This window comes from Nothoprocta perdicaria, unplaced genomic scaffold, assembly GCF_003342845.1.
Source record: "Nothoprocta perdicaria isolate Ctin4 unplaced genomic scaffold, notPer1 scaffold_72, whole genome shotgun sequence".
NCBI lineage: Eukaryota > Metazoa > Chordata > Aves > Tinamiformes > Tinamidae > Nothoprocta > Nothoprocta perdicaria.
The window spans coordinates 1,950,485-1,973,224 of record NW_020455999.1 but is presented as its reverse complement, the minus strand read 5'-3'; the positions used below and the strand labels follow the sequence as shown (position 1 = coordinate 1,973,224).

Below are 22,740 nucleotides of genomic sequence, written 5' to 3'. Positions count from 1 at the left end.
TATTCTGCTTTTACTGGGGGGCCTTTGGGCCACCCTTAAGGTGCACAGATGTCCCTATTTGCACGCACAGGGAAGGGCCAATCTTGAACATGTCTAAATTGGAGGAGCTGTGTGTTTTTAAACGGCTTCTCTTCTGCATCTACAGATTGGTTTCCAATAGAAACTGGATTCCTGCGGTATAAAACCAAGCAGTTTAAATTGATTGACCAAATCTGTTATTTGGTTCAGTTTCTACCGACATGAGTAAAGGTGGGTTTGATTCTGTGAGCGCCAGCGGGAGGCGGGTTTTTGCCATGGAAAGCTCTTCCCTGGCTGTTCCGCGCTCCGTGCCCTGCATCTGCGGCCACACGTGTGCTGGGACCGCGGTGCCGCCGGAGCCCACTGGGGTGAAGCAGGGAGGAGGGCGAACCCCTGCCCGCGCATAACCCCATCAGCAGTGAAGGTAACATCGCGAGCTTGAATTACCGCATTGCAACGGGAAGAGCTATGATTCTACTCCTTGCTTGTCTTAAATGTCACAGGCGCTGGCTTACGCTTAGCCATTGCCACATCTTTGCACATCTCTTTGCATTATAGCTGTGTGGAAGGCGCTCACGCAGGGGTGTTTTCATATTGCTGCTGCCATCGTGTGGATGCTCGGCACCGGGCACTGCTCTGCGGGCGACGGGGCGGCTTCCCTGGGCACTGAGGGTCCGGGCTGCCACCCACCCATGCCTTTTGTTATGCACATTGGCTCTTAAGTGTAGTCCGTTCCTGTGCCTTGCTAATGGACACGGTGAGGTGCATCCTCTGTCTCCAAAGGGCAGCCAGGTGCTTTGTTCTTTAAATATGTTTATGTAGAGCTGTGACGGCTTGTTGGTGACTGGGGCCCTGGGAYCTGGTCATCGAGCGAGTCCTCTCTGCCAGTTGCAGCCTTTAAAACACCTCCAGCGGCTGAAATGCTCCTATATATAGCGACTTTGTTTGAATAGTCTAACTCTCAAAGTAAATATTAATTCCATTATGCTATTAACGGATATTTATCATGACAGGAAGCCATAAAGTTTTTTTTACTAGAACGTAGCCCATAAATTGCACATCGGTGATGAGATGCAGCACGTGCTGAATCCCAGCAGCAATTGCCAAAGCCTGATATTTAAGGCAGCACTAAGTGCACATGGACACGGTGCTCCGGTTCCTGGTGAGGAATGCTGGGAGCACCGGTGGCAGCTCCGGGATGGGGAGGCGAGGAGCGGAGCCCTGGGCACTGCCTCTTGGTCCATGCCAGGCCTCGGCTCGCGCAGCTTCCAGGGCACGATTGCGGCTTTTGTTTTGTCCTGGGAATTAATGCAGAAAGCTGGAGGCAGAAGTTGTCGTGTTTGTAAATACTTGAAGTATTAGTGTGAAAACTGGGGGAGGAGGGACAACTTAGAAATGCCTGTGAGATCAAGTAGATTGCCTTCCCTAGCAGAAAGATGAAAACTTGGAGATTGTTGTTGGAGGACTACTGAGAGCTGAATCCTGAAAACACCTTCCAAATTCCTTAACTCTTCGTTAAACAATCAAAATCAAGTGGTCTGGGAATGGTTCCCAATTCCAGTGTTAGGTTTTCCAGTCAGCGCAGTGATTGTTTCAGCTCCATTTTAGCAGGAGGAAGACCCCAAAGAAAAGACCCTTAGCTGTAACATTTCCTGAAACCCTACAAGCAGAAGGGTACATGAGTTAAAACCAGCCTGCAAGGGCAGGGAGGAGCACCGTGACCCCCTGTGCCGTTCCTGCTGTTTGTCCGCTCTTTCTCAGTGGTGGGAAGAGCCCGTGTGGGGAGAGCATGCCCGAGGAGCCTCCCTGGGGAACCTGTCCCCAAGGACACGCGCTCCGCTCGCCTCTTCATCCCCGTTTCCCGCTCAGCTGCCTTGCATCTCCCCGCGTGCCTCTGCCTTTCGTCTTTCAGCTCCGTCGCTCCGCGGTTTTATCGGGTATCCCTGTCCCGCCCTGACCTCATTTGCCTCGGTGGTGCCGCTCACGCAAGCCTCGGGGCTGCGCCGTGTGCCTGCGTCTCCTTCGGAGCGCGCCGTGCGCCTTCGCAGCGCCCCATGAATGATTAAGCGTGCTGCCCATGGAAAGTAGGGCATGGTGTGTTTTTGGAGAGGGACTGTGCTGCTGCGGAGCACACGCTTTGCTTCCAGGGATACAGATGTCCTTCAGCACGTAAAAGGCGGATCCAAGACCTTTGTGAGAGTCCTCCTCTGTAGCGAGAGGCTCACGGTGGCTCGAATGAGCAGAGGCTTTGGCTCCTCTTAGCTACGAGAAGTTCCGCTGTCCTTTCCTCAAGCTCTGGCAAGCGCTTCCTTGGGTTCAGAGCGTATGGTGAGATAGAACTCAAAGTCAATCGACTCAAACATGGGGAAAATGCAGCTTGCTTATTATCGTGTATGCTAAATTTTAATAGCATTTAGAAAGTGTTTTGTGGGGTAGAAAGGAGAAGCAAACCTATCAAATCTCAACTGTGCTCCATTTTATAGAGCAGAACATTTTTCTGCTACAATATAGAGGCTTTAAAATGTAATAAGGCACCATTGAAGCCAAGGRTTTTATAATATATGTAAAAAGCACGCACATAAAGGATCCCATTACAGAACTGGTAGGATTTTAGCAGAGATGTTTTAGTGGAAAAGCATTWTAACTTCTCTCTGTAGATAATTATTGACTGACATGTATTAGTAGTTAAAGAATAATAATTTGCCAAGTAGTTAAAGAATAATACTAATTCTAAATAAAGAATAATAATAAAGAATAGTAAGTTGCAATGGCTTTGCATCTTTTTAGTTTTTGTTATATAAATTATTCCTGTTCTTTAATCCAAAAAAAAAAGGCACAATTATAACTAGGATAACATCTGCTAATGTGTATTTTTGTAAAGGTCAAGTTTCTTTTGGGAAGATCCTGCCCTGTTTTGTGCGTGCGTGGATGTGTGTGTGTGGGTGCTCTCGCAGCGGTGTGGTGCGCTCCGGCGCGGCGCTCCGGCGCGTTCCAGGGCAGGCTGCCGCTGCAGGAGCCCCTGGCTCGGGAAGCCAGGGAAGGGGCYGCGCGGCGCCTCGGGACGGGCAATCTCCCTTACTTGTGCTGCTGAGAGGAGGCAGTGTTTTTAGCACAGCTGCACTGCTCCATTTCGCCCAGAGCAATGATTTATTGCCCCTCRCCATCCAGCGCCCTCCTCTCCCTTCGCTCGCACTGCCTCTTAGTGTGGGAATGCTGTTTGGAGTGGAGGGAAAGGCCTTGCAGAAATGCAAGGGGTGGCCGTGGGGGGCCCTTCTCTCCGACAYGGGAGCTGAACCCGCTCATGAGAGCGGAGCGGGAGTCCTGTCCGTGCCGGAGCCGTGGGTGGCGGGTCCGGAGCRCGCGCCATCCACGTGCCTGTTCCTGCACCGCGTGATGCAGCTTGTTCAGCAGCACCCCTGAGCTTGCCCCGAGGTCTCGCGTTTGTCGTGTTTGTGACTCTGCAAAAATGCTATTCCCTTTGCTACCCGCTTTGTATAATGTCAATAWCCTGAGCTCTGCCTTTCAGAATTACACTTGGTGCGCAGTGCTGCCTTCTGTATGCCCTAGAGCATGCGTGCGTGTTTTCCAAGTTGCTTTCAAAAATAGCCAGTTTTCAAGCAGGAATTCACAGGAGACTTTGCTTCTGGCAGGGAAGTCAGATTTTATCACGGTCTGGAGCAGAACGTGCAACAGATCTTTAATTGAAGTTCACCTTTAGCATCCTGCCTTCTTCTCGGTGCTGTTCAGGGTCCCTGTGGCGGATTGTTATCCGTGGAGATGAGCTTTCCCCCGGGACTGCTCTGCTGCAATGCAACCCAAGCACATGGAGCCCGGGAACCCGCCGTGGCCGGAGCGGCTTTGCTCTGCGTGCAATTACTGCTGTTCCGCAGGGTCACGGCCCCATCCAGGAGTGCGGTACCTCCGTGCTCTAGGACATCTGCCATCCTGCCTGGAGAGCTTCCCGCTGCGGCGCCTGGAGGTGCGTTCAGGGGAGCCCGTCCCGTGCCAGGGCCCCGCGTGCAGCCCGGGGACGGGCTCGCACAGGAGCATGTGGTGCCCAGGAGGGCGATTCCTCATCKGCAGCCTGACTTCTGTGGCGGTGATGACGTTACTTGTGCGATGCCACCGCTGGTGATTGAGTTCTGTGGAGCTGCGCTGGAGTTTAAGGAAATTAATACAAATTATGTCTAACACTTTTACTGAGAATACCAAATCCYGGCATCTTGTGTTTTGACATGTCTATTATTTATATGCAAATTCAGTCTTTTTTGCGGGATTTCCTTGGAGATAAACATTTCATTAGAAAGTCAAGGCAGGAGGCGCAGCCTGTGACTGGCAGATAATCGACAAACAGCTCGTGAGCTTTTTGACTACAGTGATAAGAGGGTGAGATTAGCTTTTGTATAACTCGCATCCTTAGCGGCGGGTTCTCCTTTCCCTCGGTGCCACGTGTGCTCTGTTGCACTCRCATAAACCCAGAGCATTAAATTACACGTGTTTAGCAGCTCTTCCTGCGGCTGCCAGGAGTGACGCGGCTGCTTGGGGGTTTAGCCGGGYAGGTCTGTTTTCCTCCTGATGAATAGTTGCATTCCCAGCTCCGAGGAGGTGACTTCTGGATTTTGTGCTTGCATTTTGGGCAGGTTTCATGGAGCAGTGTTTTTTGGGGACGTTTCTGCTCATGGGAGCAAACCTAAGCTGTGCAACTGGACCCTTGTCCAATACAAATAGCTGGGTTTGGGGACTTACTTAAATGAATACTGCATTTAGCTGCACAGACTAGTTACTAGTATGTGCCTAGCTAGCAAAACAATCTTTCAGAGCCATCGCTTTCTGTTGTGACTCAGCTCGGCTCTTTTTGCACTGGAACTCTTAAGAAAAGAGCAGAGAAGCACCCACCACGTGCAGAGGGTGATTGCAACAGAAGAGATGCCCGCGCTGCCTGCAGAGAGTGTGCTCCGGCGCAGGTGCCTGTGYGGTTGTCAGCAGTTGCTGAGTCTGGTTGCCAGGACAGACCAAACCACGTCTGCACGTGCTGAMGAGACTCTCAAATTCAGCACTGTGGCTGTGTGGTCCCGCAGGAGCCTGTGGGTGAACACGCCGCTCAAGCTTGTTTTGGAGACCATTCGGTAGCCCTGCAGTGCTTCAAAAGACCCTGTCCTTGCCCTGCTTATYGTGTCGTTAAGCCACATGAGCATGGGAGCGTCACGTTTCAGACTGGATTTATGCACTTACCGGGAGCAGTAATAAAATTAATAATTATACTTTTATGGAATTTTCATTTGCCAGGCTCCTCGCGACTGGTCTCTAATTAATTGTGTGCGTGCAGGGACACGTGCTGTGCCAGGGCTTGATGGAGGGAGTGCGCCGGCCTGGGGGCCGCTGCCAAGCGCGGGCAGGAGCTGGGACTGGCACCAACCTCTGCCTTAACTTGCGCTTAGTATTTAACCCAGCTGGACAAGAGCAGCCCCTRCGTTTTGCACCAATAACTCCACAGAGTTATTTGCTTTAGCTTTTAGCTTTATGTCTGTTTATTCCGGCTCTTTTCTTTGAGCAGAATTCAAGCACAGTTTGGATTTCCCCACCACGAGCACAGCCACTGAGGGACGGCGGATGTCGTGGGGACGCGGCTCGCACGTTGCAAGCTTTGCAGCAGGGTTTTGGCCCAGGAAAGCCCCGCTTGGTGTTCCCCGGGCTGCAAGGGGCTGGTGCTCTGCTGGTGTCCGGCCGCGGTCTCTGGATGCCCTGCCCGCGGGCAGCAGGAACCCGCGCTCGGCTCGGCCCTGCCGCGGCCGCTCGGGACAGATCCCCTCCGTGGGCGCTGCCACCATCCTGCCCTTCCCGTGGCTGCGAAACCGCTGCAGCATTGCTCGAGAAGCTGCTCTTACAGGGTAAGGTAATTGATAGAAGCAATTTCAGCTCCCTTTAATATAACAAATCTCGAGTGTGAAACCTCCTTAGTTAATGATCAGCATAAAATAAAAGTCTTTTTTTAGTGTAAGTTCTCCGTTAATTTTACAGTTCAGCTGAAGTGAAAATATCGCTAAATGGGGTAGTGCTGAACTTGGGGCTTCCTGCTCCTCCCTTCCTGACATGGAGGCCCGGCAGCCTCCATCCCCGCCGAGGCCAGACTCCCGAGCACCCGGCCCCACATCCGTAGCACCCTGCCCCGCTCTGCCCCTTGCCGACGGTAACGGGGCGAAGGTTTTCTGAGCAGGGCTGCGCACGCTGTTGTTAATCTCTGTTCAGAGGGTTAATCGCGAGGGGCCACAGCCGAAGGTGCCGACTGCTGCATTGGAGGAGCGTTGAGCAGGGCTGGAGCAGACGGAGGCCCGGTAACACTGTTTCCTCCTGGAACCAACTTGGGCAGATGCTGCGGCCCCGAGGGACCACAGTCTTCCCCTTGGACTGGGAGGAAGCGGCTGGCATGGCCTGTGGCCACTGAGTTGGAGCCCTGGGCTGAGGGACCTCTCCTGGCTTTGTGGCTCTCTCCTGCCTTCTCTGTTTTAATTACAGTTACCGCTAATGAAACKCAGTGCGAGAGCAGGACTGCGCGTTGCCCGAGTGGCATGGGGGTGAGGATGACTTATTGCCCGCTCCGGCTTAGGAAAGCACGCTTAGAAAGTTCTTGGGATTTGTAAACCTGCGGGCCCCATGTTGCACAGAAGTGATGAATTGGGCAGCGGAGGGAGCGGATTCCTGCCTGCTCATGAGGCTGGTTCCTAACGACACTTTCCGCGGTGCTACACGCGGCCCGAGGGAGCTGGCGGCAACCTGGGTTTGTCCTGGTTTTCTTATCGCACAGGCGTGTGCGGTCGCTGTCCCCGTGCCAGGCAGAGCCTTGGCCGCGGATGGGACGCGGTGGGCGATGCCGCTGCGGGATGGGAGGCATCCCCAGCCCGAGCTCCCTGGGGCAGCAGCCGGGAACGGGGAGCAGTGTTCGCTCTGCCGCACGGCGCTTCCCTACGAGCCTGCGGGCYGGGCGCTCTCCGTCCGATCCCTATGGAAGCGCAGGACGGAGGCAAGAAGCCCTCGGCGCCGGCACCGCGCACACATCGGTGGCGTTTTCTGCCTCGTGGCTGCCACGTGCCGGTGGCTGCAGAGGGACGTGTGCGATCCTATCTGCACGAGCAGCGTCGCTAAAATTAATTTGTGTGAAGGCTTGTGTTCAGTTAATCCGTAATTAATCAGCAGCGCCCACAGGTTCCATAATTGGATGTTAGTGACTTGTTATTTAGAGCACAACGAAATGGCCTCGTGTCCCCCGTTTGTATATGGGGCAYGTTTCAGATCATGCTGGGGCGCCAGCGAGGGGGTCCCGTGGGGAAGGGTGGCCGTGCGTGCAGGAGGGAGGGAGTCCTCGAAAATGAGCTTGTCAGTCTCTGCTGAAAAATTAATGCAAGTAAAAGGTCAGCGGTTTTGCTGCTGTTGAATGTCAAAACCCTTTGGCATTCTTTTTTCACTTTAGTGTATTTAGGCACACTAATCTTAAGAAACTAGTCCTGTTGGGATATTTTGRATTGGAATGAAATGTTTATAACTGGACTGGAAGTGCTGTGAACTTGGTGTTTCTTCGGCAGCTTGTCCAGAAAGCCACTCCTAACTGTAGGGTTACAGTCGCTCCTGCCATTGCTTGTGAGCAATAGTGAAGGTCTAAGGATTTTAAATTGCAACAGGAAGATTTAGTATTGGCACAATGATTTGTTTTAGGCTGTATAAATGCTTTTTAATTAAGGGATTCGTCGGAAGGAGGTTTGAAGGTCAATCCTTCCAAGTTGTCAGTGCACTTAGATACAACTTTCAGAATTCAGAAGCTGCCAGATACCCTAAGTGACTCGGCATAAATAATATTTTCGGCAACGAGGAGGCAAATATGAAGGTTTTGAAAGTCCTGTGACGGGAATCGGAGAGCTTTTCCAAAGCTGCATCGTGTTTTTCCGCTCACCACTTCAGACCCTATGAAGGGAATGCTGCCACTCTCGCGCTGAATTGCGTCTGCCCACGCTGGGAGGACTTTGCATATTGGAGATGGCATCGCAGACCTCGGGGTTCTTATCTGAAAGAGAGCAAGAAGAACAAAGGAAAGAGCGCCAGTGAATTCGGTGTCGCTTGTGGGCACCATATATAGCGTGTCTGCAGATAACTCCAAGGCTCATTTTGCACAGGAGAGGCTGMCAAAAAAAGATTTCATCTAAGACTTCTGGTCCGTTCCTGCACAAAGTTAATCCAAGATAAATCTGTGTGTGGTTATCCTCTCCCCAGAGTTGTTTGCCATTTGTATGTGCTCTCTCCGAGCTTCATCTGCTCGATGTTCCTTTATTTAGCAGACAGGGTGGCCGGGGCCCTGCAGGCCGGGTCTGTGTGCTCAGGGCCGCGGAGAGGGCGGTGTCGAGGAGAAGGCTGTGCAGTCAGACCAGCTGTGTTTGTTGGCGCTCTCCTCCTCCCCTGTGCCCTTGCCTTTGCTCCCGACGCTCTCCCTGGCCGTTGCGGTGCAGTGGGACACGTGGAGCATCTGAATGGGTGGCAGGTGAAGATCCACGTGGTCGGAAAGGGCCCGACCTCAGACAGAAGTATTGATTCCTCCCTGCAGACTATTCTTATCCAGGCTTTCATCATAACTCCACTGCGCTCGGGGTCATTAAATTATTCAGCCCTTTAAAATCGGTCTCTGATACCCAGCTCCCCCTTTTTCCATGGCTTCGGCTTCCAAAGCCTGGCTGCCTACTGAGGGGCTGTTTCCTCTTTATTCATTCTAAATTTATCAGTCATTAATTTAATCAAGAAAGCCTTTGTTCTTTTATTACAGCACATGTTAAAATGGAATGACTAATTGTTTTCTGAATGCTCTTTAAACTGCATGCTCTACCTCAGTGAAGTCTCCACTAAGCTCRGCCGAGCAGTCTCTGCCTCAGGATGTCGTTTCCTCAGATACGAATGTGTTCAGACCTCTGCGTATCTTCATCAGCCTGCACTGAATCTGTTGGGTCTCAGCCCTTTTGAACAGCTGAGGCAACCAGCACAGGCAGTAAGAGTTAGTACAGGTCTCTATCTGATTTCCCATGTATGCTGCACTGGATGTCATTAAAGCCGTCAAGTTAAATCCTGTCACAGCCCAGCCCATTATTTTTTCCCCATTAGGATTTTAGGCGTTTCCTTGGCATATTTTTATTGCCAGATTAGGGAAAAAAAACACCTGACGCGTTTGCAGCATTCTCATTATATTCTCTTTATAACGTTTCCAGAGGAGGATAAATATAAACTATTTCTGTGCGTCGTGGTCRTATTTCAGTGTGACTTTAATGTGCTCTGTGATTTTCCAGCTCGCAGTTCTAACCTTGCGGGGCTGGGCGAGCAATGCTGCGGCGCGAGGAGCCGCGTGGGCGCCGAGCGCCCCTGGGCGCGTGGGGAGCCGATCACCTGCCCGTGCTGCAGAGCTCTGACCCGCGGCTTCCCTGGATCCCCTCGAGTACCTGCCGGGATGGCGCCTCGAGACAGAGCCGTTCGCGTCGCCTCTCCTGTACCCAGCTCCTTGAGTGGCTTTTTGCTTTGCGGAGAAAATGTGACTCTCCCTTCAGGTTAAGTTTAAGACCTGTTCTTAGCCATTTCCTTCAGAAAAAAACAGGTCTCTGCACATAACCGCCCTGCCTGCTCTTCCGCCCACGCTCTTCCTGTCACTCGGCAGGTTTGTTTGCGGCAATTCCCTGTTTGCCGTCGCATCGTTGATGCAAAGATTTAATAGCGCTGGGCTTCGATTCCCGAAGAACATGATTAGAGGATTTCCAGCGAGCGGCCGCATGATGAGACTTGGCAGCGGGACAGCTGTTGCTTAGATGGAGGCAAGAGGAGCCGGTGTTTTTGCAAGACACCTATTATCTTAATGTCCAGTGCCAGTTTTCCGAGGAACGCTTGCTGCTTTTGCCGTGAAGACCAGGTGCGTCTGCTGTGCCAGCTGAGAGGGGTCCTTCCCTGGGGATCTCTGCTGCCACGCAAGAGAGGATGCTGTTTTATTGGCATTCCCATGCCTCATTGAGCCCTCCTGCGCGGCGGGCGCAAGGAGAGCTCCCGAGCTGCCTTCACACCGCACGGCCAGCCAGGCACCGCTCCGAGCAGCGTGATAACCAAGAGCAGATAGGGGAGGCGAATGCTTTCACAGAGACCTGTGGCGTGAACACGGATTGTGCGACTGCATCCAGGGAGCCCCGGCTCGAGGCAGCGTCAGGCAGGAGCTTCCCTAAAGGCTGACCTAGAGCAGTACCAAAGCATGCCCAGAATCCCGGAGAAACGCGCGTTCATGAGAGCCGGCTCCCACGTGGACCGCTCGGCACTGGTCTTGCAGCTGCGTGAGGACCTGGATTTTGCCTCCCACGTAACCCATGAAGGATCTGGGGCACTAGTTTAGCCCAGAATGTGAGGATAACCACATTGCAAATGTGTAGTTAAYGTGGGTTTCAGCAGTTAAGTAGCAGGCTGATGCGGATGTTCCAGTGGAATTGTCTTGGAATTGACTGCATTGCAAATAGAAGAAAATTGCTAGTTCAAATTGCATTTCAAAAGCAYTTGTAGGATGCCAAGCCAGGCGTTCAGTTTGTGGAGAAAAAGGCCTTGTGCTTTCCATGTTCTGTTTGGGCAGTTTGCATGGAGAGATGCCGAAGGCCAGAGCGCGCTGCAGCCATGCGGCATTCCCGTGGGCTCCGCAGGCCGGAGGGGCCTCCCCGCGGCATCAGGGGAGCCTGCAGCTCATTCCCGCTGTTGCTGGAGCGAGTGGCCGGCGTGCCGCCGAGCGTGCCGGGATGAAAGCTGGGGCTTCTTGTTGAGCTGCCCTGCTATGTTTCCCATCATAAATGCTTGGGTCACTCTTATCAAGCTAGTTACCAGGAGGGAAGGTGCGGAGCCGGGGCGGRTTTGGGTCTCCGCAGCCCGAGGAGAGCCCCAGGTGCCGCTCGGAGCGCGGGGCTGGCTGCGCTGCGCCCCAGCCGGGACCCCCGGGCACCCAAAATCAGCACCCGCCTCTCGGAGCAGCACAGGGGGAAAACGGACTGGAGAAACAGCCCGCGAAACATTGAAGTATTTTGTTAAATATCGAACGTTTCAAAAATTGCTTGCTAACGAGATGTCCCGAGGGAAATAGAGAAATGCTCGATGGCAGAAGCAGCGGGCGCTGATAAGGGCTGCCCGTGGGGCCGCTCGGCACTTGGAGCAGGTGGAAGCCTCTCCATGCAGCACCGCGGAGCAGGATCGCGGGCACAGCCGGCCCGGGACAGGCTCTGGACATGCTTCTCTTGGGCTGCCCCCTCAACTCGACCTGTGAGCAGGGAGGGCCGTGATGGGCGCGCTGGGATGAGCGCTTTGGCACGTGCGTTTTGGATGTGCGTTTTGGGACACGACTGGCAYCGCTGCCCTTCCCACGGCCCTGGGGCTGCTCCGTGTTCCCCTCCTCAGGGATGGCTCCTGCTCCCGCTCCGCAGCCCTGCCTGGGAGGTGACAGAGCTCCCATTTTCATGTCTGTATCTGCTTTGGAAACGGCGATCGATAACCTGCTGAAGTGGCTTTTCTCTCCCAATGGCTCAGAAATGCTATTTCTTTCCTCCCAGGAGATTTTGTAGGTTTGAAAGAATATCATGAAAAGAACTGTTCCTCTCTGTCCAGCCCATTAATTCTGCGTGCTCGGGACAGAATTAACCTTGGCAGGCCTTCTGGAGGAGAGAGTAATTCTAACCTTAAAAATCTGCTGATTAAAGCTGGTTTCAGGAATTCGATTTCACTTAACGCACTGGCTGGGAGCCCAGACCGGCATTAACATAGCCACAGACACACGCGCGCGGCATCTCTTACCTCCCTGACAAATAGATAGATAAATAAATAAATAAATAAATAAGCCCCCCAGCTGGCAAGACCCACCCCCTGCCAGTTTTAAGCAAGAATTCACTTTAAAGACTCCTTTAACGAAACGGGCGTGCGCGGAGCGGGCCGGGGCCGCCCGCGTGCTGAGGAGCTGTGAGCGCTGCAGCTCGGGGCGGCTTCGCAGCGTTAACSGGCTCGTGCCCCCGGTGCAGGCGCGCGGAGCCGTCCCCGTCCGGGCGGGAGCAGGGCCAGGCTCACGGCGAGCACGGAGCGGCGCTGCGGGGCACGTGCAGCACGGCGCCTGTTGCAGCGCCCAGCGCGGCTGAGGGCACTGGCGCGTCCCCTCTCCTCCTCGTATTTGCCCTTTCATGCCGCAGGACACGTTCCTGCCCCTGTGTATACTGCGGATTCGTGGTTTGGTCACCCCGTTTCTCCAGGGGCCACTCTTAGTAGGGATTCATGGAGAGCCAGCGGGGCAGGAGCGTGCCGGGAAGCACCACACTTCGTCCTGGAGGGCTTCATTCATTARCACTGGAAATCCTGCAAAACAGCAAGGCTAACAGTGCTGAGATATTTCTGTTCATATCTTATTTGGGTTTGTGCCTCTTTACTGCCAAATTCTTCTGGTCGTCGTTGCCGTTGCCACCTTGGTTGTCTGTAAGGATCCGTAGGACATTTCTCATATGAAAGACAGCTTAAAGCTCCCGTGTTGGTCCTTTGCATGATGCGATATTCTGTTCCTGCAGCAGGGTCAGCGCCACGGGCCGACTTCAGGAAACACCGGAGAGTAACAGGGAGTGCTCTGCTCTCCCCTCGAGGCTGCCTCTTGTCTGGACTGTGTTTTAATTCACTTCCTTCTCTCTCTTTTGCCCTAGTGTCTGTACGGCTGCTACGTGCACTCCTCCATCATCCCCACGTTTCACAGAAGGTGCTACTGGCTTCTCCAGGTAAGGAGCCGCGAAACTCCCTTCTCCGCGGCGCGGTCCAAGCGAACCCGTGCAGCTGCCCCGGCCAAATCCTGCGGCGTCCTGGCCAAATCCAACATGGGTTTTCTGGACATGATGCATGTCCATCTAGGGACGTGTGTTTAGGGAAAGAAGGGACTAGTTGTGTTGCAGAACCGCAGGATCTTCTTAACAACAGCCTGAGCTCTGGCTCTTTGACACTGTGTATGTGCACGTGTGCTCACACGTTGACTTTTAGATCATCTTCTTCACTCTGATAATTGATTGGGATTGCGAGGAGCGGCTTGGGAGTGTGTTTCTTAAAGGCCTGTTTATAAAGAGCGATRCAGGGCATCTCATGGTGAGTGTACGATCCTTTTATTCAGAAACAAGGACATGCCGTGCCTTTGCTGTGCACATCATATGAGTCTGATTCACGAAAGCATCTCACAGACGTTCATGGATGTCTTTCAATCATGCTCTCAAGGTTGTGCAATGGGGGGAAAAGGTTGGTCAAGAACAAATGACTCTTCTAAGGTCGGCACCCATTTTTGTTCCAGCCCACAGCAAATTTAGGGCCAATGTGACTGGAAGACAGAGCTGGGCTGGCACAGGGGAAGCTTTGAGAAGCTGGACTCTTGGCACGTCTGCTTTGCAGGAGCACAGGCAGGCGGGGGCATAGGCTGCCAGGTGGCCCCTCGCCACCCTCGGCGTAACTGCAGGTGTCAGCGCTTGAAACGGGGCCCTCCCTCTCGAGGGTAATTAGCACCTTCCAGGGGGAAGGAGCAGTGGCCGCTCGCAGCTGGTGGGCTCTGTGTGGCGAGGACGTGGGGGCTCTCGGCAGGACCCACCCCTCCTTCCTGGGCTGCAGCTCCACGGTAAGCGTGCGTGCCGCTGCCTTGCTGAATGGGGGGCAGCCTCTTGCTGTCTCTTTGCGTGCTCCTTGRTAGCGCTGGGGCCTGCTTTGAGGGGAGCTGGTGGTGACCGTGCGGGCGCTGCGGCCAGGGTGCTTTGTTTTGTTCTGAGGCTCAGTAGCACCTCACCAATTTTGTCTTTGCAATAAGCTGGCCCCGCGGTGCGGCCCCGCGGTGCGGGGAGGAGGGTGGCACGTTGGTGCCTCTGGAGGTGGCAGGCAGAGAGGCTGATCTGGGAGCAGAGCCCAAGTTCTGGGACTCCCTGGGACTGCACAAAGCGGGCTCGGGAAGAGGCGGCTGCATTGCCCTGGACTGCCCCGGTGCTGCCCGCGCCGCTTCCCGGCCGGTGCCGGGCCGAGCCCCGCGCCGCTTCCCGGCCACTGCTCGCGGCTCCGGCTGCTGCGGCCGCTCCCTCACTGTGCGGTGGGTTCCCTGAGCCTAGGAGGGAGGAACGGTGTGATTTATTGGGCTGGGTTTCTGTCTGTTAGCGGAGGGCAGTGCTGCCTTCGACCTGGGTGATAAACGCGTGGGAGCGCCGCAGACGTTGTGAGAAAACAAATTGCTTTTTTGTCGCGGAGGCGTCTGGAGTCTCGGCAGCCCGAGTGCTGGGGCTACCTCTCTGCCTAAAATCTTGTCAATATGGTGCAACAGAAAAGCATTTTCAGCTCCCTTTTGGCTGCTAAGGACACAGGCAATTGAACTGCACGTGGTCAGAGATACGTCGCCTCTTGGAAGCTGCAGTCCAGAGCAGGGCGAGAAATCGGGATGTTGCTTTCACCAAAGAGGCTTTTCCTGACCAGAGTGCGTAGCGGCTGGGRCTGGGCTTGCACCTGGGCCTTGTGCTTTTTTAGGTCTGGTACCCTTAGCACAGAGATGCGCTTTGACACCTGCAGGATGCATAAAATGGGACTGCAGTGAAATGCAGCAATAACCCGCTCCTGATGTTCCTGCAATGGGGAGACGGAGAGGATTACAAATGAGCCCGTTTCTAGAGGGCTAGAAATGTTTTAGCAGGAGCCCTTTATCTTTTGTAATGTTTTTATAAATTATTTATTAATACCTCTGCTGCATTTTTCTTAGAAATTGGATCAAGAAGCAAAATGCATAGCAGGCAAACTATGTTCTCCAAGAAAGGCGCTGACGATTAAAAAACAATTTCCAGCAGTTTCAAAGGTGTAACTTTATTTCAGATGAGCGGTCTGCTCTTCTTGTATCACTCTCCACCATTTTAAAGAAAATCCAGGATTCATTCCCTAGATATATGGGAGGAACTGTGTTAATGGAAGCAAACGAAAGAGCAGCCACAGAGCTTTAGTTGTTGCTTAAATAATCTGCTGTCGTTTACRGAAGAGCTGCATTTCCCAACCTGCTGCGGGACGTGCGCTGGATGCTGATGGAGGGAGAGGAAGAGGAGTCACCGCGTAGGCGCCGGCGGGAGCGGGAAGCAGGATTTGTGCCATCATGCCCACCCCGTTAGTGTCCCCTTGTCCTCGTGGCACAGCTGGAAATTAAATCTGGCCACTGGCTGCAAGGCGCTTTAGCTCTCTCCTCCATGTCCCGAGGATTAGGCTTTTGGTGACACTTAAATTCAATTCTAACGCTGTTTTGTAACCTGTAATATGGTGAATTTACTTCACCTCAGGTTTGAGTTAATGGTTTATTAAATTACACCCCTCGCAGCAGAAAGCTGTTTGCGCGGGGAGGACGTGCAGACGTAGCCTGGGAGCACAGCCACGTTGCTCATCTCGGTCCCTGCTCCTCAGTCCGTTACTGCATCTGCAGGTGTCCGTGAATGCATTAAACTGCCAACTGGAGTCTCACCCTTGCTGGAAAGGAATAATCYGGGATTAGGTAGGAAGCTGCAGCAAATCCGTGCGGGGACTGCGCGCCTCTATGTCCAACGCTGTTGGCTCCTTGGTGTTCTTGCTGCCCCGTCTGGTGACACGTTACAGGCACCAATCCCACATACCCGAAGTATTTTCAGTTCTTCGCTGAGTGTTTTACGCTAGCGCGTGTGCAGGCTGCCATGGAAAGGAAGGTGCTGCGGCGGTCTGGAAGCGCCGGGGTGCAGGAGCTGCTGGTGGCCGCCCCGTTCCCACCACCGTGGGAACAAACACCCACCTCTCCAAGGGTGTTTGCTGCAAGGACTGCGCCTGAAATTTATACCCCTCTCGTCTGGTCTTGGCTGGTTTTAGGGCACGAATTCTCAGTAGAAAATGTATTCAATAAAAATTTGATGGGGAGCTGTAGCTCAGCAGGATCTTTTTTAGGAAACCYAATGCTGGAATATTTATTCTGTAGCTCGCTTTGGTTTTAGTGCCTATTCGGGTCTGAGTGCAGTTCGGAGCAAGGGTAGGTGTGCCCAAATGTGGGAAGGACCACAGAGGCGTGGAAGGACTCGCAGGACATAAATCCTAGTGTTGAGGYCAATGTTTGGTTTTCCAGAGCCACTGTAAAGATTTCTGGCGAGGTTCAGATGCCAAGCAGAGCTGGGGGTTTTGGTTGGGTTCCTCCATTCTTGCTTTCTTTACAGCGTTCTCATAGCAGGTTTTTCCACCTCAAAAATAGTGCCCTGCAGCGCAGGGAACAGCCCGTGGCTGCACRAAATGCACCCATGCCCTGTGAAAGGTGGGTGTTTATTTCACAACAGGAACCAAGGTCCAGCCTAAATACTGTGCTTGGTGTTGGGGTTGTTAGCCGGGTGGGTGCCGGGACCTTCCTTCCCCCTGCTTTTCCCTGCTCTAGGGACCATTCCCGGTGGATCTGAATCCCTGAGTGGTTTGTAAATCAGGGCCGTGTTACAGCAGCGCCCAGTAGTGCTGCTGTATTTTAGGTGGTGCCAGGGTTTCTATTATAAGCCTCATTTTTCACAGCTTTACGGCTTGGCCATAAAAACTCACTGTACGCTGGAAACCAGAGTGTAGCAACGGCGTCTTGGCCGGCTGCAGGATCCGTTTGCACGCGGCTGCTGAAGACAGGGCTTAAAACAGTCTCTCGAATTAATGACCAAAAATGTCAAACGTGTCCACAGCTAATTATTCATTAGATGCGTAATTAGTGTTAGATGATCATGACATTTTAATGTTATTAATTTTTATAGTCTAATAGGAATCAAATTAGGCTGTGAACACAGGCTGCCAGTTTGAACCCCGCTCTGGAGGTGCCTCTGGCCGGGCTGGCAAAGCGGCTCCCACTGCTCCGGTTTATGGATGTGGACGTTGGCGCAGGATGTCGGAGCCGGCGGAGAGGCTGGGAGGCCGGGTCGGCAGCGCGCGGCCCTGCGAAGCCCCTGCCCCGTGGCTGCAGAAGCTCTGCCGTAGTGTGTTCACTCTTGAGCAGAATGACACCGCGCCCATTGCTGRCCCTCTTCTCCAAAGCAAAACGCTGCCGTGGCCTCCTAAATACCAGGCTTGGCTGTCTCCATCAAAGCAGCAGTGAACTTGGAAGGAGCAAAGGCAGATGTCCCGGGTCCTGTCCTGCGAGGCGCTGGTGGGCTCGGCGTTGATGTCTTTGCTACGCCGAGAACYGGCGGGTTGACGCGCGGCGGCAGCCGCCCGGGGACGCGGCTGCGTGCGGCCCTGCAGAAACGGGGCCCGCAAATAGCCAGCCCAAACCTAATTTGTAGCCAAGAAGAATAAATTGGAGCTGATAGTTACTCAATTAATGGCGTGGGCAGCAAGGTGAGGTCTCCTCTCAAAATAGCAGAATAAGGTTTCTTGCCAGGGAAGTTGGGGAAAACAGGGCGCGACACYGAGTTTTCCATCAAATACAGCCATTAATCATCCAGGCAGCAGGAGGGAGATGTGATTATCATGGAGATGCTCCGCAAGGCGGTTCCCGTGGGCGCTGGGGTCGGTCCTGCGCCCCGGCGGTGCCGTGTCTGCCGCGGCTCTGCGCGGACGAGAGCGTTTCCCACGCGGGGCTGCCCACGCTGCTCGCGTCCGTGCTGCAAGGAAGGGCCGCGAGGCTCCTTGTCCCGCAGCTCCGCGGTGAGCACCCGCGGCCGGTGTTCCCGCGTGGCGCAGGAACGCGGTTTAGAGCGGGATGATCCTGGGCTCCCTACTTGTCTCGGGAAGGTGAAGCCCGTCGCTGCCCAAGGACGGAGCCGTAGGTGCGGAGGCRGCGCCGGGGCTGTCGGGAGGCACCGGGGAGGCGCTCGGCCACGCAGCCGTTCCCATGTACGGATGATTCGCAGGGTGATGAAGCTGCTGGCACTCCTCCGCCATGAGCAGACCAGCAAATACAGCAAGGTGTCTTTTTTTACCAAAAGAAGAAGTTCTTGCTATGCAAATGGCTGCTGTAATAATATTATCAGCGTAGCCTCAGGCTTGCAGGAGCTGAATGGAAGAGAGGCTGAGTTTATGGTGTTGAGCAGAACCATTCTGAGCTTTATCAGTGCAGTACAGAAGAAGGAAAGGGAGACACATTCCACATGGAGCAATGGGATTCTCTGGTTGCATCCAAGGACAGGCCACAGAAACCCCTTGGCTGGAGAGTGGCTGAGGCTGAGGGCCCCGCGGGTCCTCCCTGGTGCCGCTCGCGCCGCGGCCACGGCTGCGCTCGCGGGCTGTGGTGGCCCTGCCTGTGCACGGGCCGTGTTCCCTGCAAGCAGGACGAGAGGAGGAGAGCCAAAGGGCGATGCCCTGTCACTGCRGCAGCGTCCTGAGCTATCCCTGACTGATGCACTGCTCCTCGTCCCCTGGAAAGCAGGGGCGCGCCGGCACGGAAGGCAGCTCTCCTCTGTGTTCCCATGCTCCGCTCCGTTTGCCCTCTCATCCCATGCAGGGGCCGTTCCTGCTCTCCGGGCTTCCCGAGCGCTCTTGGTGGCAGCATGCATGACTGTAGAGTGGGAATGGGCTCGTTTCCCCACGCCGCTTCCCCCGAGGTCAGGGTGCCTCGTGAAATGTAGAGCTTAGCCTTCTGCTTCACCAAAATTCCTGCATTTCCCCTGCAAAGCTAGCAACTTACATAAGCTACAGGGAAAATGAGAGAAGATGCAAGCATCTGTCTAGCACCACTGTCAAATTTTCAGGATTGGAAGGATTCCTGTCCTCCGGGTACCTGCCCGCGCTGCCTCCAGCAGCAGGGATGCGTATTTCCTGGTGGCGGGCGATATTGCTGGGGCTGTAGTCTCGCCCCAGCTGGGTTCCCGTAAAGGCCCTCGAGAGAGCCAGGGGCTCCCTGTTTAATATTGCACTGGCAGCCTGGTGCTTTCTTGCTGACAGAACTTGTGCGCTTCTCAATATCGGCCTGTCCGCACTCATCAGCCGCGGAGCTGTCTCCTCCGCTGGCTGCTGYGGCGGGTGGGCAACGCAGGAAGAGCAGGCGGCCGAAAGGATCCTCTTCAGTTTCAGCCCTGGAGACGCCAGGCGGTTGTGTTCTGGGGCTGGGAGCCGCGGTGCAGAGCGGACGGGTGCGCGCGCAGCCCTGGGGACGCGGGAGGACCGGCGCTTTGCGATATTGCGCCTGTGTCCCGCCGCAGCACTTGAACAAGGTGACTAAAGAAGTGTGTCCGAGCCTGGAGCCCACTGCTGTGTGCGTCCCGCGCGGAGCGGCGCCGGGAGGTTTGGGGGTCTCAAGTTAGATGGATCCTCGGAATGTGCTATCGATGCCAAGGAATGAGGACCCGGCTCTAGAKGAAACCTAATGAAGCTGACTCGACACGGTGTTCCCACTGAAGGGTGCCAGGTCTCAGCGCACAAAGATTGATGCTCATTTCATCCCTTAATTATCCCCTGGCTTATACGCTCTTTATAGATTACTTGCCTAGGCACAAAACTTAGGGCACCGCAATAAGTAATTAATTGCTGGGGATTCACTAGCAGCTATTAAAATAAGATCATGCTCAGCTGACAGTGTGGCTGTACCTGCCCTTGCATCCTGGAGCATCCTCAATTGCTCTCCAGGAGACACAGGCAGGGTCCCAGGGAAGGCATCGCCTCTCATCCCGGCTGCCACAGGGAAAGGCGGATTCACGGAGGAAAGCTGGGCTGCCCTCTAGGAACGCTTTGGCTGTGCTGAGTGGAGCCGGAGCTCTGTGCCGGTGTTTTGGCTGTGCTGGTTTSTGTTTTGGCTGGGAGCTCTGTGCTGGTGCCGTCCTCTGAAGATGGGACCTGTTTTGCACGGCTTGTGTTGCGGTGATTTGCATCGATGCTAAGCGCTGCTTTTCCTCAGAGGAGCAGGGAGGTCCGTCCTCGCCGTGCCGAGTGCGTGCCCTGCCTGCCCAGCGCCGCTGGGCATGGGGACACTGGTGTGCAGCCGCTCTGTGCGTCCCCGCAAAGACCTGCAGTGTCTCGAGAGCTGCCACGGGCCGTTCACCTGTGCTGTCCTCTCCCTTTTCTCTTTTCAGCCCTCATTCCTTTGTTTTCTGAACTTGATTTAGTTGTGAGTTCGGTTTCTTTTTGTGCAGCAGGAAGGAGGTTGGGTGTCACTAAGGAGACATCCTTAATCCATAGGCGGCAGCTGGAGTTCTCCTGCTTCTCAGCTTTAGTTCTCGCTGGCAGCAACTTAAACTCGTGGAGCTAATGTCTGCTTCCTGCTTCAGTGCAGGTGGCTGCCAGCCGGCCAGCTGGGGATGGATAATGCAGCGTGCAAAGGCTCCTGAGGGTAGCGCACATCCTGGATGTCCCGCTGGCTTTGCTTCCGCAGGTTCCCCGTCCCCGCATCCTCCCTCTTCRCGGCACCTGATGCTGCAGCCTCATCCCCAGCCCGGCTGCACGACGTGAACCCTCCACGAGTGTCCTCGTGCAGCCCCTGGGYGCTCGCCACGTGCCGGCTGCTGCTCCGAGCCCTGATGAGCCCTAACGAGCATGGGACTCGATGGATCCAGGGCCGCAGCGCTATCCTCCCGGCGCCGAGCGTTCCTGGGGGCGAGCGCACCACGGAGCACAGCTCCTTCCCCTGCTCTCTCCTCTCAGCAGAACCGTGCAGCCGCTTTCCGCGACGGCTGCGAGCCGAGCACTCAGCTGGAGGCAGGGGATGGGGAGTGGGCCGTTGCTCCCTCTCTGTCCCGACTAAACCACGGTTGGAATCTCRAACGTGAGTTCTCTGGCTAACTGTCGGGTTTTGTTCCAGACGCTGATGTCTGCTCTCCTCTTGACGAGTGTTGCTGCCGTGATAGCAGCCTGCGGGGTTGATGTGTTTAGGAGAAGGGCCGTGAGCATCTCCTGCGGTTCGAGTGAGAGGGACTCGCTGGTGCTGCCCCACCAGCTRTGGGGCTGCCGCCCCGCAGCCCCCGTCCTCTCCCGCTAGCTCCTGCAGCCTGCTGCCCCTGCAAACCCGCGCGCGGTTGCAGAGAAAGGAGCTTCTCCGTGCTCGCATTCTCCACTTCTGCTGCTCCAGCCTTTTTTTAAGAAAGAAATATACTTTACACAGCTATTACTCAGCATATTTTATRGTATTGTGCCCTGGTTTGAATACATAAAGTTACTAAGCTGTTCAGTTCAGCACTTTTGCTGTGTGGTTTGAAGGCATAACTCAGTTTGATGCCCGCTTCCGTAGCAGCGGGGTGGAGAAGCCGCCTCGGGTTGGGAAATGCAGGCGCTGTTGCTGCAGCGGCGGCTGCTCCGCGTCGCTGGCGGTGCGGAGCGCTGCGGGCGGCGCTGCCTGCGCGCACCGGCTTCCCCGAGCAGCCGAGGAGAGGGCTGCGCTCCCGGGAAGCTGCCGCTGCCGCGACGGGCCCACGGCACCAGGGAAAAGGGCATCTGCGGGCCTGGTTCCTCGGGACGCTGTGGGAACGCTGGTCTGCGTCCYGCTCGTGGAGAGGAGGCGGCCGTGGTTGGCGGCGTGTAAAGGGTGTCGCGTGTGAGCAACGGGGCTGCCTGCGGGAAGCGGGTTCCGCGCCTCATCCGGGCTCCGCGGCCTTCCCACGCTGCCTCCAGCCGAGCGAGGCTCTCCTGGAACAACCCGGGCAGAGAGGGGCGCCTGGGTTSTGAGGCTGCTCTGTGCCGGGGGCCGCGAGCCGTTCCACGCGCTCCCCTGGGCGCGCGGGGCCGTCTGCCGCAGGATCCTCCCGCTCGCACAGACCTCATCCTCCAGGAGGGAGCCTGAGGCTGCCCTGATTAAAATGTGATGAGGCTCGGGCTTGCGGAGGGCCCTTTAGTGTCGTTTCCGCGCTCATCAGCAGATAAGCTGTGTGGGTGAGCGCTGCGTGTGCCCGACGCGAGGCCGCGTCGGCTGCGGGGAGCCGGGGCCGCTCGCGTTCTCACCGGCAGCTGCGGGAGCAGGGGGTTCCTTCTGTTTGGTATTTGCATACTTTAGCCATTGGAATTGAATCTGTGCCCATTAAAACTGAATTAGYACTGCCTGGAATTTTAAATAGGCTCTGGCAGAGCAGCCCATTAACTCTCCGTGCAGCGTTGGCGGCGCCGTGGCCTCCGGAGCGGGCGCGCGGTTGGTGCCGGACGTGGCCGCGACGTGGGGACGTTCCCGAGGAGAGCCCGAGTGCGGGGAGCCGCGGTCGTGCCGCGGCGGAGCACGCAGCGAGAGGCGCCAGAACGCCGTGCCGTGCGGGGCCCATTCCATCTGGAATTGTGAAGAGGAATGCTGCTCCGAGCTGGATACCTCACCTGTGGTAATATCCGTTCAAAGCAGGCGCATTTGCAAACATTGTTAATTACACGGGGTACAGCTCGGCGTTTAAGCTGAGTTAAGGCAGAATGGGGTTTGTAYTTCCAAACAAACCCAAACAAACAAAACCCACAACCGGGCTTTGTGCTTGAGGAGTAATTCAGTGCAAGACCAGTGTAAGAGCGAGGTGCTTTCCTGTCAGTCRCAGGAAGACGAGTCCAAGAAGGAATGAAAGAGCAGCCTGTGGTGGCACAGGATCGCTGGGGACCAGTGGTGCCTGTGCTGCAGCCGGCCTCTTCCTGGCTCACGTGTGCTCAGGGCTGTGCTCAGCCCCTGGGCTGCAGCAGGCTCCATTTCCTAGCGCCGCAGGCAGCGGCAGCAGCACATCCGAAGGACACTGCAGTAAAGCCCGTAAGGACTGCACGTAATGAACACCAGGTTGGTCGGAGGCGCACTTT

At 55.2% G+C, this 22,740-nt stretch overlaps 1 protein-coding gene across 5 annotated transcripts in view; it reads left to right on the top strand.

The window, feature by feature from the left end:
* Positions 1-22,740, top strand: part of CAMTA1 (calmodulin binding transcription activator 1) — a 127,017-nt gene that overhangs the window by 43,747 nt on the left and 60,530 nt on the right. For all 5 annotated transcript variants that reach the window (XM_026050946.1, XM_026050945.1, XM_026050944.1 and 2 more), the window contains exon 5: positions 12,732-12,803. In XM_026050946.1, the coding sequence (XP_025906731.1) occupies positions 12,732-12,803 (72 nt within the window). The remainder of the gene's footprint in view (positions 1-12,731; positions 12,804-22,740) is intronic.